At 42.2% G+C, this 15,868-nt stretch overlaps 1 protein-coding gene across 1 annotated transcript in view; it reads right to left on the reverse strand.

The window, feature by feature from the left end:
- Positions 1-1,653: 1,653 nt before the first annotated feature.
- The window catches only part of FNDC1 (fibronectin type III domain containing 1), a 45,558-nt gene continuing 31,343 nt past the window's right edge, over positions 1,654-15,868 (reverse strand). Inside the window, exons 15-19 of the mRNA XM_075707976.1 lie at positions 8,976-9,055; positions 6,846-6,875; positions 4,417-4,578; positions 3,228-3,350; positions 1,654-1,769 (exon numbers count right to left, since the gene is read on the reverse strand). Coding sequence (XP_075564091.1) covers positions 1,654-1,769; positions 3,228-3,350; positions 4,417-4,578; positions 6,846-6,875; positions 8,976-9,055 — 511 coding nt within the window. The remainder of the gene's footprint in view (positions 1,770-3,227; positions 3,351-4,416; positions 4,579-6,845; positions 6,876-8,975; positions 9,056-15,868) is intronic.

A 15,868-nucleotide genomic window follows, 5' to 3' on the forward strand; every position in this document is an offset into this window, starting at 1 on the left:
ATTAGGGAAGAAAGTTATACTTCAAGGCCATATATTTGGCGCTGTACTGAAGCAAAAATATGTGAGAGCAATTAAAATGTTAAAACCCAAATCACCATGAAAAATAAAATGCTCTTTTAATCACTTTAGTTCCTTTTTTTTGTCCCCATACAATTTACAATAACTACAGGAAGCAACCAAAAAGGTATTAGACCTACACTACCTGTAAGCTGGAATGAGAGAGATGGACCAGAGACTGGATCCGTCCCCTAGGTATGCTGCTACCCTCCCAGGCTGTTGGAATGGTGGAGTCTTACTAACATGAGCAAAGGCTGTTGAGATGTTACCATGAAACGGTAAGACCATGAAAGTTACTGAATAAACCATTAATGCTAGATTGCCCAGAAGACTACTAAAAACCTATGCTATTGCAGGCTTCCAAATGCCTGCTAAAAAAATCATCATTATACCTTTCATCCATGTCAGCTTTTGCTTTCTGACCTGAATGGAAGAGATTTTGGTAGTATTTTATATGAACTGTATCCCAATTTGTCCCCAGGACAGATCAAAGTCAAAGGAGTTTCCTGCTAGTTGACTCTTGTATTGGTGGCTTGGGCTTCTTTTTTGGAGGGCAAATAAGTTAAAAGCAGTTTCTAATTTGCAGGTTACTCATCCCATGCTTCTGCACAGTGAAGTGAAAGATACTGACAAGGAATAAATAACATATCAAAGAAGATGAGAATGGATCGAAGAAAAGTTGCACTAAAACTTTTAAAGGACAGAAAGTTTAACTCATGCTGATAAACTGCTGAATATGTGATTTTGCTGGACTATACAGTGCCACTGTAACATGGACAGGGGCGTAGGTTCCCATTGAACATCCAGTCCAGAGGCTGCCAAGGAAGTGGGACACACGTCTTTGATCAATAATTCAAATGTTAGATCAACAGCTCTTTCCTTGGTTAATATATTGTGCATAGCAATATCTCAAAGAATTAACAGCACCTTTTACATAAAAATTCCAAACATATTTATCTAGTGAGCAAGAAAAACTCAGCATCTCTAAGCAGTACTTCTGCAGATGTACAGTACTGTATTTATATAGATATAGATATATATATCTCAAAGTGAATTTACACTGTGACCTGGTGATTAGTCCAGCAGCGGGCAAACCCACAGGGTAAGTCTTCAAGAGAATATATAGCCTTTGGTGGGTGGCCGGTTACGTGGCACGATTGCATAGGGGAGCCCCAGCAGGCAGCAAAGGACAGTTTAGCATCCCATTAAGCAAGCACAGCATGCTTAGGTTGTTCCTGCAAGATATAAGAAACTTCCAGATTTTCATGGCTAATAAAGTTCTAGTTTTCACAGGTCGCGCACATTGCAACCGCCTCTCTGTGCCTTAAAGACCCAGAGGAGGAAGGTAGGACACCAAACTTATATCCTGCCCCTTCTTCCAAGCAGAAATCAAGCAGCACCACAGATTTAGGCTGGTAAAGTGGGGACCATGTTTGGCTTCACGGGGGTTTCTTGAGCAGCTGGTCTTCACTGGTTTGTCTCATTTCTCTTCTTTTTTTTTTTTTTTTTTTTTTAATTTCCCGAATCAGTTGCTCATAGTCCTCTGGTAGAAATCATTTGAAAAGCATGGTCTGCCTAAGATAGGAAAGCAGACTGCTACCATTTCCCTGGGATGGGCACGCCGCACTCATACCAGCCCACATAGTAGTAGGGTGTTGTGTGTCCAATGCGTCCAAATGATACAGGCTCCTGGCGGTACTGGCGGTAATACCCTGTTGGGAGAAAAACGCCTCTTTGCATTTCAAGACAAAGACATAGTAATTTAACAAAAGTAACAGATGCAGCAAGAATCAATCCCACAGCCCAAAAGAAAACTTAAAAGCTGTCTGGTAGGGAGTTTTGTCAAAAGGATATTTGCTAGCCCTGGTATTTGGCCTAGATCTTTTTTGAATTATTTAACTCTGGTCCTTTATATTTCTTGTAGTTTTGATTGGTTTTACTGTTCAAAATCTCTTGAACTGTTGTGTAATGCTGTGGTCTGCCAAAGCATTTCTGCATTTCGCTCCAAAAGGTGGCTATATTTCAGCTGTGTTTATGAAGTTTGCAAGTCCGTTTAAATATACGAAGGACTCTGGGGCAAAAAATACCATCAAATCATATTATCTCATAGGGCTCAAGAGACTATCAATAAACATCAGCTTTTCACAAAACAAAAAGGTTTCATTTCATGCAGTAAGTATGGAGTTAAGCCTTTCTCCGCCTTTTTCTTCATATGCAGAAAGAATGTGACTGCTTAAAGCATTAGGAGAGGTGCAGCATCCTTCTCCACATAGCTCGTGCACTGGAACATCTGAAACACTCATGTCTTGTGCCAGTAATATAATTTCTGTGTGCTCTCTATCTCTGTCTCCTAGACCTAGTAATACACATCTGGATTAATCATCCCTCTTTTGAACTGAGAAATGCAGTACTTCCCAGTGATATATAAATATCAGTGACTACTTCAGTTTCTTCCTGGTAATGCCACCATGAAAAGAATATCAACAAACAACTTAACATGGAAACCATTAAAGCCAACTGAATAATTTAAATCGATTGACTTATTGAAATGATTGGCTGACTTTCATGATTGGGTTCATTTTGCGGAGCAAGCCATCACCCTCTTGGCTATGTGAGCTGAGCAGTTTACTCAGAGGAACTCCTTCAAGATGAGAATTTTCACTCGGAGAGACATATCTATCAGGCCAGAATAAAAGTCCTGCAGTCCGACCTTAAGTCACTAGATATATTCCTGTGTGTTTTGCATTGAGTAACTGGTCAAAAATAATTTGCAAAGACCATATTTGCAAAGATGCAGCTGGTCCTTTGTGGCATGGGGAAGAGTTTGCACCTCTATTCAGTGAGGCATGTCTTGTAATTGGGAGAAAGGTTTCATAGACCTGTACAATTTTTTTCTTTCTGTTTTTGCATTTTGTTCTTGTAAATTATTTGCATCATATGCCCCTCTCTTGCTTTCTGTCTCTCTCTCTCTCCCTGCCCTGCCCCCCGAAGTCCTTCTGGGACTTTCATAACCTGTTCAGCTATGCCTGAGTACAAGACCATCTCATCACCTGCTGCATCAGCAGGACCCCTCAGAGAGCTGCCAGCAGCCATGGACAAAAAGCCCCGCTCCCTACCCATTAAACCTATGGGCAGGCACCTGGCCAGCACCCACTCCCGTGTTGCCGTACCTCGGATGGTGGGCAGGGCTTCAACGTACGACTGAGGTCCCGTTCTTCCGTCCAGGTGTGAATCCACGAACTGGCAGTGGTCCTCACCCCTTCCCCAGCTATCCCCAATGCTGTAGAAGGTGTCTGAAGGGTGATACAGACAGATTATTTGACTCAGTTTTATTTTTGTTTGGGATGCTCTTTACGACCAGGAAAACAGATGTGGGAGAAAGCAGGAGAAGTACTATGGTGACAAACACACCATTACCAATGAACAAGCAGTGGCTGAAATGAGGGAGAGTGCTACCTTCACAGTATGGAAGGAGAAATTATGGAAAAGAGAAATGGGTTATAATTCAGTAAGGAATATCCCCATTTTGCAAGTCCATGGACACTGCACCACAGGTAACAGGTGGAGGGAATTTCAACCTAACCAGTAATTTCAATATGTCATGAGAAAGTGAAACCCACTCCATTTGTCAGTACCATCAGTTTTACTGCAGTCACAAAAACTAAAAACTGTGGAGCTCTCTCTCTCTATCAGATGAGGTGGGTCCTGCTGCCTTGATTGTTTCTTATGACATATTCAAACACTGCCTTTAAACTATACAAATGCATTGCAGTAAAAATAACACATCAGCATAATCTGAAAAGCCATTGAGATAATCCCAATACCCCAGATCAACAATATGGAAAGTTTTCTTCATTATCTCTCAGCAAATATATCCGTGTAAGAGCTACTGTTAACCGTTAGGAGTACTGCTCACCCAGTCATTGTAATACCAGTCTTTCCTCCACCATTCCCAACTTCGAACTGCCCTGGGGCTCTCTAGGGTGTATTGCTCTGTCTGACTGCGTGCAGCTGGGGCTCACCCGCCTACGGAACAAGCATGGGACTTCCCAGGGAGACGTGTGGGGAGCAGAACTTTGTTTTCACAGTACAAAGCACATTGCTTTCTCAGGATACAAAAACACACAAGCTTTTCGAAGGAAACTTCCTCCTGACCTCTGTCTAAAGAGCTCTGCCGAAAGCTAATGCCAGGGTGTGAGCATAACGCAAAAGTAGGACAGCTCAGCTATCACATCGGACCTTCTCGAGACAAGGACTCCCAGGCAGCCATCACACGGTTCTTTCACAGGTGAGGTAAAGAAAGCGAGAACATGGATGTGACAAGTAATCATATATCAGGAAATTAATCTTGGTGCCTACCTTTCAGGTCATCACTGAGGTAAATCTTGTACCTTAAGGAGTTGCAAAGAACCACTCCTACAAACTTGCGGTACCAAGTTCGTTTCACGTACTGCTTGCCGCTGCAGTCGGAATAGGTGGGGTCATATTTAAAAGTGAATGGGATCCAGATAGGCTCACCACCTTGGAGAAAAAAAATTTCAACATTAAGGACAGACTTTAGCATTTCAGTCTGAGTTTTGCTGAGGTTAACATCTGATAATATGTTTAACAAGAGATGCTGCAGCAGATTAATGCATGACTTTTCTATATCCAGAAATACTACTTCAAGAACAAATATTATTAAAAAAAATTTAAAAGCAAGGGACTTGATCAAATCCCTTCTAGACAGTAGACAATAATAACTGTTAAAATGATTTTAAAAAAAGGATTTCATGTACCAAACCACAGTTTTAAGAAAACAAATACCCTCACTGTTTTTAGTAAGACATCTTCTCTACCTAGTGATACTCAGGTTTTTTTTCTAAACAGAGCCTGATCTTAGGTCTGACAGTGACTCTGTCTAAATACAGTCACTTGCATTTTAACACTAAGTACAAAACTTAATACTTTTGCTAAAAAACAGACGTTAAAAATTCTGCGGTGAGCAACAGTCTGTTATGTGAATTAAAGTCTATTCTTGCTATTTGGTTAAAAAGATCAAATCAGAAACGTACTTTTCTGTTTTATTTTCCTACATTACATCAAAACAGATAAGGTTCTAATAACAAACAAGTGAGACCTTTCCTGGGGAACTCTGTACAGAGCACTGCTGCAGAGGAGGCTGCATAACTGTATCGCAAAAGACTAAATAATCCTACTGGCTTGCCTAAATGTTTGCTTTATACTAACCAAGACAATGTAATTTCTTTCGAAATTGTTGTTGTAGTAATGTATATATAATTACACAAAAAGCTTCCAATGTGATAACTGGTATTTTTCTCTCTAGCTACAGCACAAAGACCTGTTTTTACTGTGCTATTTTGAGGTGGTTTACAAATGAGATTGAAAGGTTTTTTTGTTATTCATTCTTCCTCCCTCTCACTAGGCATATGGACCAAATCCTGCAAACACTTGCATGTGAGAAGTAACCACTCATCAGCAATCCTCAGAACTCCACCAGTTTGGACACAAACATATCGACTGACTTTATGCTGTTAGTCACAAGGTGAAAGGATTGCAGGATTTTGTCCACAGCGTTCTCTTTAGAATAAAGCAATAAACGATCTATGCAGTTTTATTGCTGTGAATAGTCTGCTTTTGTCCATCACTTTTGCCCACCTCCAAAAATCCTGAGCGATAAACTTAGCATGTCCTGTAAGAGCTGCACTAGATGTTCAGAAGCTCTTAATTTCCACAGGTTCCCAGAGCTCTGCCACCTCTTTTTGGTCTATCTTATCTCTACCACTGCAGCTACACAAAAACATTTTTCTCTTTGTCCAGTCGAAGCAGAAACTACAAGTGAAAAAGCCGTCACCTTCAAAACATTTTCCATGAACAGACCCACAAAACAACTGACAGCAAAAAACCTGAAGGTGACTGGGGACATGGGAAGGCCACCACTCTTGGAGGCCTCCCACACTGACTGCCAGAGACATAGTGTGCTCGTGCTCTCCAATACCTGCGCATCATCAGAGACATCTGAGAGGACACGGACAAAACAGACTAACAAGCATAATAAAACACAGAAGGGAGACTGGACATTGGACATGACACTGGACATTGTTTTCATGAACAATGTAGTCAAAAAACCCCAGAATCAACCATTTGAACTGCTTAGGAAAGCTGACAGAGTGTAATAACTATGAGGTCTTTTTTCTTGCATCTCTTCCAAGAGCACGTGCTGCCTGGTGTTACCCTACCTGTCAGCAAGGTTGGTCCCAGCACCAGGAAATCAGTTCTTCTGATTAGGGGCTGAACTGGCTTATTGCAAATTTGGAAATGCAAAGCAAGCTCAACAGCTTCGTCGCATATCGTTCTGGTCAGTAACAAATCCTTGAATTTTTTAGTATTTATAGGGCCATGATGATCAGTATAGATGAGCATAACAGCTAGAGATAGGAAAATCTGATCCTGCTGCTCAAGCTATGCTCAGGCAACTGAAGGACACAGATACAGAAGCAATATAGTTTAGTGCTTATTACTAAGTAAATAAAGCTGTTTTATCAGGCAAAAGATTGGCCAAAATCAAGTGCTTATTATAACATATCTTTACAAGATTTCTTTTCAAAGACCAGAATAAGGGGTCCTAAGACAGAAAATGTTTTGTGACTTAGCACAATGAATTACTACCTGTTCCTGCTTAAAACTGTAACTCAAACTGCGTGTTAATATGCTTCTAACACCTATATTGTAACTGTTTTGCACAGGTTTTATGCACTTCATGAAAGAAACAGCAGAGTAAGACTTACCAGGTGGTCTGACAATGAGGAGGGGATTGTCTAGAAGAACGAAACAAATAAAAAATTTAATATTTTGTTCCAAATCTTGTTGTATAATATGAAACATACAGTGTCACTCAAGAGACTGTCAGTTGCAGAGTAACTGCCTTTAGCTACACTCTGAATGAGGAATTTACATGTCTCATCAGTTTGCAGACCTAATGAGTGTTTGTTATCCACTGTTTTTCTCAGTTGATTAAACTTGCCACAGGATTGTATATTTATTCTGATACTGTAAAAACTCTACTGAGGTTAATACCAAAGTTCAAAACCAGCTTTGGAACAGATTTCCTCTTCTCAGAAGGTCCTCAGAGCAGGAGGACAGTTTCACCGTATGCTTCTGAATATACGGTGTAAGTTACACCTGTAGGCCTGCCTTCCAAAGGGAAACGTTAACCTACCTCTTGTATGCAAATCTTGGTCTCAGACATCCATCATGTTTAGTACAGTTGTTTAGTGGTATCCATAAATATGTGAAATTTATCATTTTAACTCTTTTTGACATAGTGACAGAAGTTTTGCAGGACGTCCCTGGGCAGTGCAGGGTGCTCTGTCTGCTGCCTCAGGAGCTTCTGCTCAATTGAAATACTCTTTTTTAAAGAAAGAAGGATGGAATAGGTGTGGAGTAAGGACAACAAAACAACATGATCTAATGCATTAGCTTGTCTGTATTCATTGCACTGCAGTTTCTGTCATCTCTTAACTAGCCCTTATTGTGCACAAAATACCTGAAGAAAAAGCACGGTGCTTGTCTACCAGTGGAGAAGAAAAATTCCATGGAGTTTTTACAGTTTGATGAAAGGGAACAACCGTTTTCTGTTCTCTTTAGTGGGTTACGAGGGGTAAGATAGAACATTTTCAATAAGCTGCTTGATCCTATGATGACATTCTTTATTGAATATTCTCATCAGCTCAAATCTTTCAATTGCACTAGAAGAACACTCAGAACAAACAATTTCTGTCTCTTCCGACCTACTCCATCACTGTAACTATACCATCTGTCTTTAGATTTAGCAACTGCTTTTGTACTTGTGCCAGCTGGAAAGCCACCTTTGGCCATGTGACAAATGAAAGATCAGTGCTGCAAATGAAACTTTAAATTTGGTGGATTTAACCTCTTAAATAAAGTTCACAAGGTAGCCAATTTTGCCTAGGAAAACTAGGCATTCAGGCCCATATATTGGCAGCCAGCTAATCAGCAAAACTCCTTACAAGACATGATGGCATGCCGTATTTGTCCAATGTTAAACATTATGCTTGGATTTATACTTGAGCTTCTTACGCCTTTAAAAAAAATCTGAATATGTTATGCAGTACCATTTACTTATCTTGCATTTTTGTCTCCCTTCTATGAAGACTTACTTCCATGGCTCTTAATGGAGCTTCTGAAGCGAGCACTACAGGGTGAAGTCAAATAAGCAAAGGCAGGGACTGCGTAAACACCATGTCATCAAAAGGGCAAAATTTGCAAGAGAAAACAGATCTTTCGCTCAAGTAAAGACTGAAAAATTTGTCCTTTATTATTCAGTGGAGTCATTGGCCTCTGGCTCAATGAAGGAGGAAGAAGAAGAAATGGGTAAAAATAGCTCATTTAACATACTATTTTTAGAAGGGGGTGTTGCTCTTGAATGCACTATTAGCCCTGTGAAAGAGCAGCATGCCTTGTCAAAAAAAGAACGGAGAACTTCGCCCATCTGAGGCAACAATTGTTTCCTATATTTCTTCCAGAGACAACAGCTTCCATCTGTTCAGCTGTTCACAATTAGGAAGCTAATTTCATAAATGTTTGGTCAATCTATCAAAGACATTAAACTTCCCATTGCTTCTGTATTGTTGAACATTAGTAGTCTTTCATATTTTAAATTCAACTTCCTGTTCCCCTGAAGCTCACTTTAATGTCAGTTATATTTTCATAGTGGCATTAGGAGTGCATATTATTCTCCTAGCTTTACTGAAAACAAATAATTAACCTAAAAAAAAAATCTCAAAGCAGCAAGTTCAAGATAATCACCATTATTACTGTGCTGGTTTCAGTCATTGCTCTGCCACATCTGTTATTAAGAATTCAGTTTTGAGATGAAAATAAAAAGCAAAGCATACCAGATTCTGTGATAAATGAGACTGAAGAGCTAACAGGTCCATAACCAAAGGGATTCTTTGCTTGGACTTTAAAATAATACCTGAAACAAAAAGAGAGGGAAAATAAGATTAAAACATTGATTCAACTGCAATGGCTAAATTATAAATAACACTAAAACAGGGTGAGAATCAAAGCAGCAGAATTCCACTGAGTTCAGGTGACCTTTGCATTATTAAATGGAGTTGGATACTGAGCCAGGGTACGAGCTGGCTGTTACAGACAAATTTCTCCTTTTTGCAATTGCTCCCATGCATATTTTTGGATCATTTATTTATATCATTCCCCTTCCAAAAACCACACACAACTTCATCTACTTTATATGAAACAACCAATAGCAATAGACTAAAAGTTGCAAGGAAATTAAATTCTGATCTCAGGAACAGTTTTAAACCAGATTAACTCCCAAAGAAAGCAGTGGTGTAAACTGCAAACTAAAACTGGATCAGATTTATATGAGATCAGAAGCTAAGCTTTTGACCTTTCTGTAAAAACTCTAGCAGCATTAGGATCACAATACTTGAGTAATATGAGAAAGCTTCACATGTTGCCTTATTGATTCCCCCAAAGTATTTAAATCACATGCCTAACTCGAAGCACATGACTCGCCACTAGAACTCCATTCTTTGTTCAATGGAAGCAAAATTATCCTTACCCTTAGAGAAGAATATGTGTAAGCACATTTTTAGTTCGTTTCCAAATACAATGATTTTTAGTTGATGCCTACCCTGACATTTTTCCCCAGATTAATATTTTCTTCTTTCCCTTTTATCTTTGTATCCAGTCCAGCAGAAACCAATTAGAATGGAAGATTACTGCAAAAATTTCCAGCACAGCATTTTTAAAGTGCCTGAGTTTAGGTTTTCCTTTCTTGCCTGCTTGCTCAATTTCATTCTTGTAAAGAAATTAATAAAAAAAATACTACTGTGCCTCTGTAATATCCACATAGCATTTGGATCTTGATTTAGCCTCTCATCCAAAAGCAGACATCTCCAAAAGCTCCATACATGACCCACAAAACAGGGCAAGCGCTTGCTTGCGGGGATGGTTGCGACTGAATGCTGGATTACCTCCCAAGGCAATGTCCCATCCAAGTGGCAGGCCTGATGCTCCTCAGCTGGTGAAAGTGAGCCTGCCCCACTAAAAACATCAGGCTGCTCTTGGTGGCAAAGCTCTCCCAATCCTGCACAGAAACCTGCCAGTGCTGCTCCGCTTGCATGGCCCACGCTGGGCTGAGACAGCGTGGCTCATAGCAAATGTGGTCTGACATCCCTGGAAGCTATTGCCACCTGGCGCAGTTCATGCACCAAGCGTGGACACCATCCACATTAAAAACTTCACTCCCCTTTCTTCCCTTCTGTCCGCAAGAGATGACAGTAGCCCTTGCAACATGAGTGTAACACATAGTTTAATGCCATGTATGATGTTCATGCTTTACAGCCTACCAGGCAGCAGGAAAATTCAACACAGTCCTGTTGCAAGAACTTTGCTGGTTTTAGTCTGTGTCATGGTTTAGCCCCAGCCAGCAACTCAGCACCACGCAGCCGCTCGCTCACTCCCCCTACCCCGATGGGAGAGAATTGGAGGAGTAAGAGTGAGAAACACTCCTGGGTTGAGATAAGAACAGTTTAATAATTGAAATAAAGTAAAATAGTAATGCTAATAGTAACAGTATAATAATGATAATAATAATAATAATATACAAAGCAAGTGATGCAGAGTGCAATTGCTCACCACCCGCCGACTGATACCCAGACAGTTCCCGAGCAGCGATCGCTGCTCCCTGGCCAACCCCCCCCAGTTTATATACTGAGCATGACGTCACAGGGTATGGAATAGCCCTTTGGTCAGTTTGGATCAACTATTCTGGCTGTGCCCCCTCCCAGTTTCTTGTGCACCTGGCAGAGCATGGGAAGCTGAAAAGTCCTTGACTAGCATAAGCAGTACTTAGCAACAACTAAAACATCAGTGTGTTATCAGCATTCTTCTCCTACTAAATCCAAAACACAGCACTATGCCTGCTACTAGGAAGAAAATTAACTCTATCCCAGCTGAAACCAGGACAGCCTGCCACTCAATTTTTACCGTGTGCACTATCCTGTACCATCAGATGTATCTGTTCCTCAATGACTTAGCCACAGAGTAGGGCCTGGAGGTCACTCCTGAAAGAACCGTCTCTGGCCTAAGCACCAGCTAAGCACATACGAAACTATTCACCGTGATAAAACCAGAGGGGACCCAGTTGAACCAGTCCTTTGGCAAAGGTCAATATCTTTTTTCATTTAAAGGAACGCCTCTTTTCATGCAAAGTAAACTGCTTCGCCTCAAAATCAAACTGCTCTCTATGAAAAGGCTGAAAAGATGTGCAAATAACATCCACTTCTTCAGCAGAAGGGTGGCAGTCATGTGAACACTGGGTTTTGCTGTGAAGCAAGCCAGTTATCTCCAGGGTACGTGCCAGGGCATCTTCTTGTTCACACTGTAAAAATTACAGGCGGGTCCTCTAGGTGAGATCAATGTGGAAGCTACAGGAATTGAAATATTCTGGGCTTCATCCATGGCACAAGCTTCACCTCGTATCTGTGTGAGACCTGGAGCACATGCACAGTCAGACCCTCTGCGGAACACGTTCACACCCCTGCACCGGGGACGTGCCCCCCGTACCTGCTGTGTCCCACAGCTGACACCAGAAATGGGCTCCACTCCTGCTTTCTGCAGCCAGTTCGGCCTGTAATTAATGACTATACGATGCTCGCAAACGACTCACAGCTTTCTTTTAAAAGACATACACACTGAGGCAAAAAGAAACCACGTTAAATAGCGAAATTTAGCAAGGTTGTGCTTTCTGCTCACGCCTAGCACAATCCTCTTGCTGGCAGAAATATTTGCTCATGGTTTTAACTATTGACCTTGATTTCTTGACTGCAGCTTCTGAGTGTTTAGCATGGCTGGAGAAAGAGGAGGGGGAGGCAAAAAGCCTCCCATGTGCTCCTCTACTTCTGGCCACCCGAGCAGAGCACAGCAGCCTGAGCACTGCTTTAATCCCCTGAGTCGCCAATGCTCTCATGGGACACTTGCCTCCATCCACACCTCCTTCACCCACTTGCACCTTCTCTACCCAGATCAGGGCAGGGGCTGGCGGCACAAGGCTGACCGCAGGGATGGGACACAGGGCAGAGATTTGTCACACTGGCTCCTAAAATGGCTGCAACGCAGCACCAAGCTGTACTGACTTAGCCCAGCGTTTGGTGTAACTACTTCAGAAGAGCAGGAGGAAAATGTTTTCCAGCCCCCATCTTTTCTGTAATGCTTCAAAGCATAGTGAAAACATCTGTATGGATGCCTGACTTCCCACTGCTTCCAGAGAGGTAAAATTAGATACCACCTTTGCAACACAGTGGCACCTTCTGAGCAACCCTTTCAATGCACTTAACACGTGTGTATTAATGCTAGCTTCAAAACATTCCCATGAAATACATAAGTGCGATGATCCACATCTCAGACAGGGGAGAGCAGCCCAAGAACCTCGTGCACCTATTTAAGTGGGGAAAAGCATGCAGTTTTGTATCTAATGTGTAATGCAGGAACTGCAGGGCAACTGTGCATTCAGGTGTCTCGTAACGTATATAGAAGCCTGTCTGGGACACGTGATGGTTCAAGTTGCCTGCCTGACTGTGTGGAAAAAACAGCGATGAAGTTATGAGTACATTTTTCTTCGCTAAATTGGAAAATTAGTTCCTAAGCCTTTATATACACAAGAAGCCTCAAGGCGGGCCAGAAAGAGAGCCAGGTCTCATGACTTGCTGACTTGTGATTTAAACATAAACGATGCTATGATTGCTGTATTAAGAATGTCAATAAAATAATGCAGTCAGGATATATTTCTTTCTCAGACATGACAAATAAAAAAGAAATTGTCAAATCCGTTCTAGGTCCAGGCATCTGACATTTTCTTCAGTCAAAATCCTTCAGCTGATGAATTTGCCAAGAAATCTCAAATCAGTATAACTCAACTGTTCTTCATCACATAAATACATGGACAAAATTTGTAATGTATAAGTTGATTGTGCTTTGATTACACTTTGCTTAGGCAGAATTGCAGTGAATTGTTACCGACAGGCACAGGAGAATCACAACTGCAACAGATGCAATACCATTCATTGTTAATTTTCAATACAGACAAGAAAAAAGTTTTTTGTCCTAAGAATAAACCTCCTTTGAGATTTTATATAGCAATTCTACTGACATGTCAAGAAAGGACATAGTAAACTGTAATGGGGCAATCAGTATGTAATATTTTTATTCATTTAGACTATATGACTAATCATATCACCATACCTGTCACTTGGAGCAAAATGTTTTTACGACTTAATTCAAGGTGTCTCCCTTCTGTTGGAATTAAATAGCTGGCACTCGCAGTGCCAACATGAGACAATCACTCAGCATGCTAATTAGGGAAGAAACTGTTTTTAAATAGGTTAGTTAGCTGTAAACCCCTTTTTCCAGCCTCTCCGAAGGCATGCCTGCATGGACCCCCAGCCCCACGCCCCGTCCAGTGGCAGGCTGAGATGGCGGGGTGCCAGCCAGCCGCGGGACGCACAGTGGCACCGTCCGCACGTGCTGCAGGATGGGAGCCATTGCACCATGACCGCACGCCAGCCACGGGGACGGGGGGATGGCTGCTGCTGGACCTCCATCAGCATGGGGTGAGAGCCAGGGTGGATGTGCAGAGGGTACACGCAGAGCACACGGCTGCTGCCCGCGGGAGGGGAGCCGGTGTGCCTGACCCAGTGCCTGGGAGGGAGAGACAGGCGCTGCCTGGGAAGGGGAGGGGATGAGCTGACGTGACAGCACCCCAGAGATCCACCGCCCAGCAGAGTCGGTGGATGAGGGGGGAAAAGAGGCTGGGAGGGGGTTGGGAAGGACAGGCAGGTTTCCTCCCATGAGCACGTGGAGGGGGCAGCAGGGCCTGAAACTCTTCTCCTACAACTGCATCATCCCTTCAAAAGAAAAACACATAAATCAGCTGCCTGCAGGTTCACATGCTAGTGCAAAGTGTCTCCCGGCATCCAAAATGGCCTAGCGCTACATCCATCATGAATATTTACAACAAATATGATAACAAGACACTAGAGCAAAGCTGGAAGAGGAGCTTCCTACACAGCTGGTGTGAGGTAGGTATGTGCCACACAGGTCTACTGCTTGCACAGGACAAGGGTTTCATTGACGTCTTACCTCTTTTGTGCTGCTCTGGTGATACACAGCAGCCACCTGTGGCTGATGCTGCTTGTTGGACATACTGTGGCTTTGCTTTAACGGAGATACAGAAAGGAAACAGAAATTTTCAGTTCATCTGGCCCCCAGAGCCAGAAGATCCAGGCTCTGTTTGCAGTTGTGAGCCCTGAGTAAATGTTTGAGAGCCTCCTACAAAATGCTCTGTACAGCACTGGAATTGGTAGCAGGCACCGTGGGATCAAAACGTCCCTGGAGGGAACAAAAACCAAGTGGATGGGGAAGAAGATTTGATGAGACACGGAGATACGGTGGTAAAGGATGGTGTTTTAAATCATGAGACTATCTAGCACTATCAGGCACTGACATAGCTTTCCTGCAAAAAGGCAGGAAAAAGCCTAACCATGTTCAAGAAGGAGATTGAAACGTTTATGATGAGGATTATAATGTTTGTGACTGCAGGAGACTGGATTTAGTGGTTGAGCGGATGCTGTCCAGCCCTTTGCATCAGTCTTCTGTGACAGCTGAGAATTAAGTTTAGGGAAGGGACATTGTCAAGACTGCTGTTTTTAAGATTTAATAAGGTTTAAAGTAATTTTAGTGTTTACATTCACATGTCACAAGGAAGCAGCTCCTGTGCCCACTGAAGCTGACCAGAGTTTTGCTAATGGAAAAACTTCCACTTCTCAAATGGAGGTTAGACCAGGCCTTGGAAGAAAACTTACAACACAGGTTAAACATAGACTTATGTTTTGTTTGTAAAACCTAAACACCAGGCAGATGTTTTCCAGGATATGCTGACAGCTTCAAATCTTCTGTGGGGCTGAATTCTGCCAAGACGCCAACCCACTTCTGATACGCTGTGCATGCCGCAAGATTGCACCACCAATAGCTCCTTATGGGACGCCCAGAAGTCAATAGCATCTGCATACAGTAAATCTGACCTAATCAGAGATTTCTCATAAAATACACTAACAATGCAAACACAAAATTTTTAGACTAACTTCAGATTTCACGCCATATTTTCTTAGTTAGGCATGGGGTCTTTTCCCAGTGGTTAGGGAGTTATTTTTAAGACAAAAAATATGCAATCAATTCAGTCTGTGGATTTGGAGAATCTAAATGAGATTGGCCGATACACATAATTTCTCTGTTGTAAACAACCCTCCTTCTCCACCACAGACCCCACATGAAGCCTTTATTGCCTCCACAGAGCATATAACAGAGGCCAATGGATTATACTGTTCTTCAGTAGGATGCTGGGGAAATAATATGCTTAAAACAAATAGCACTTGCTTGAGCCTCCCTACTTTGAAACAGAACCTTAATATTTGACATAGGAGTTACTAGGTTTATGGAGATGTGTTCATGCGTTCATTTATAATCTTGCTGTTCCTATAAAACTCTATTCAAATACAGCCAAATTATGACCTTCTGAAGCCTGGAGTTAATGTACATGTCAGCAGATGTATCACAGGTTGGCAGCTCAGTTCCCACCAATTCCCCTGCACCGAGCATGGCTGGGACAGCGGCTGCAGGGCTCCTGGGGGCTTTCACTGCAACAGCTCTTCTGGCGACCTGGAGCCCTTGAGATGTTGGGCACGAGAAGCAGAACGCTATCGCT

Source organism: Pelecanus crispus, chromosome 3 (genome assembly GCF_030463565.1).
Source record: "Pelecanus crispus isolate bPelCri1 chromosome 3, bPelCri1.pri, whole genome shotgun sequence".
NCBI lineage: Eukaryota > Metazoa > Chordata > Aves > Pelecaniformes > Pelecanidae > Pelecanus > Pelecanus crispus.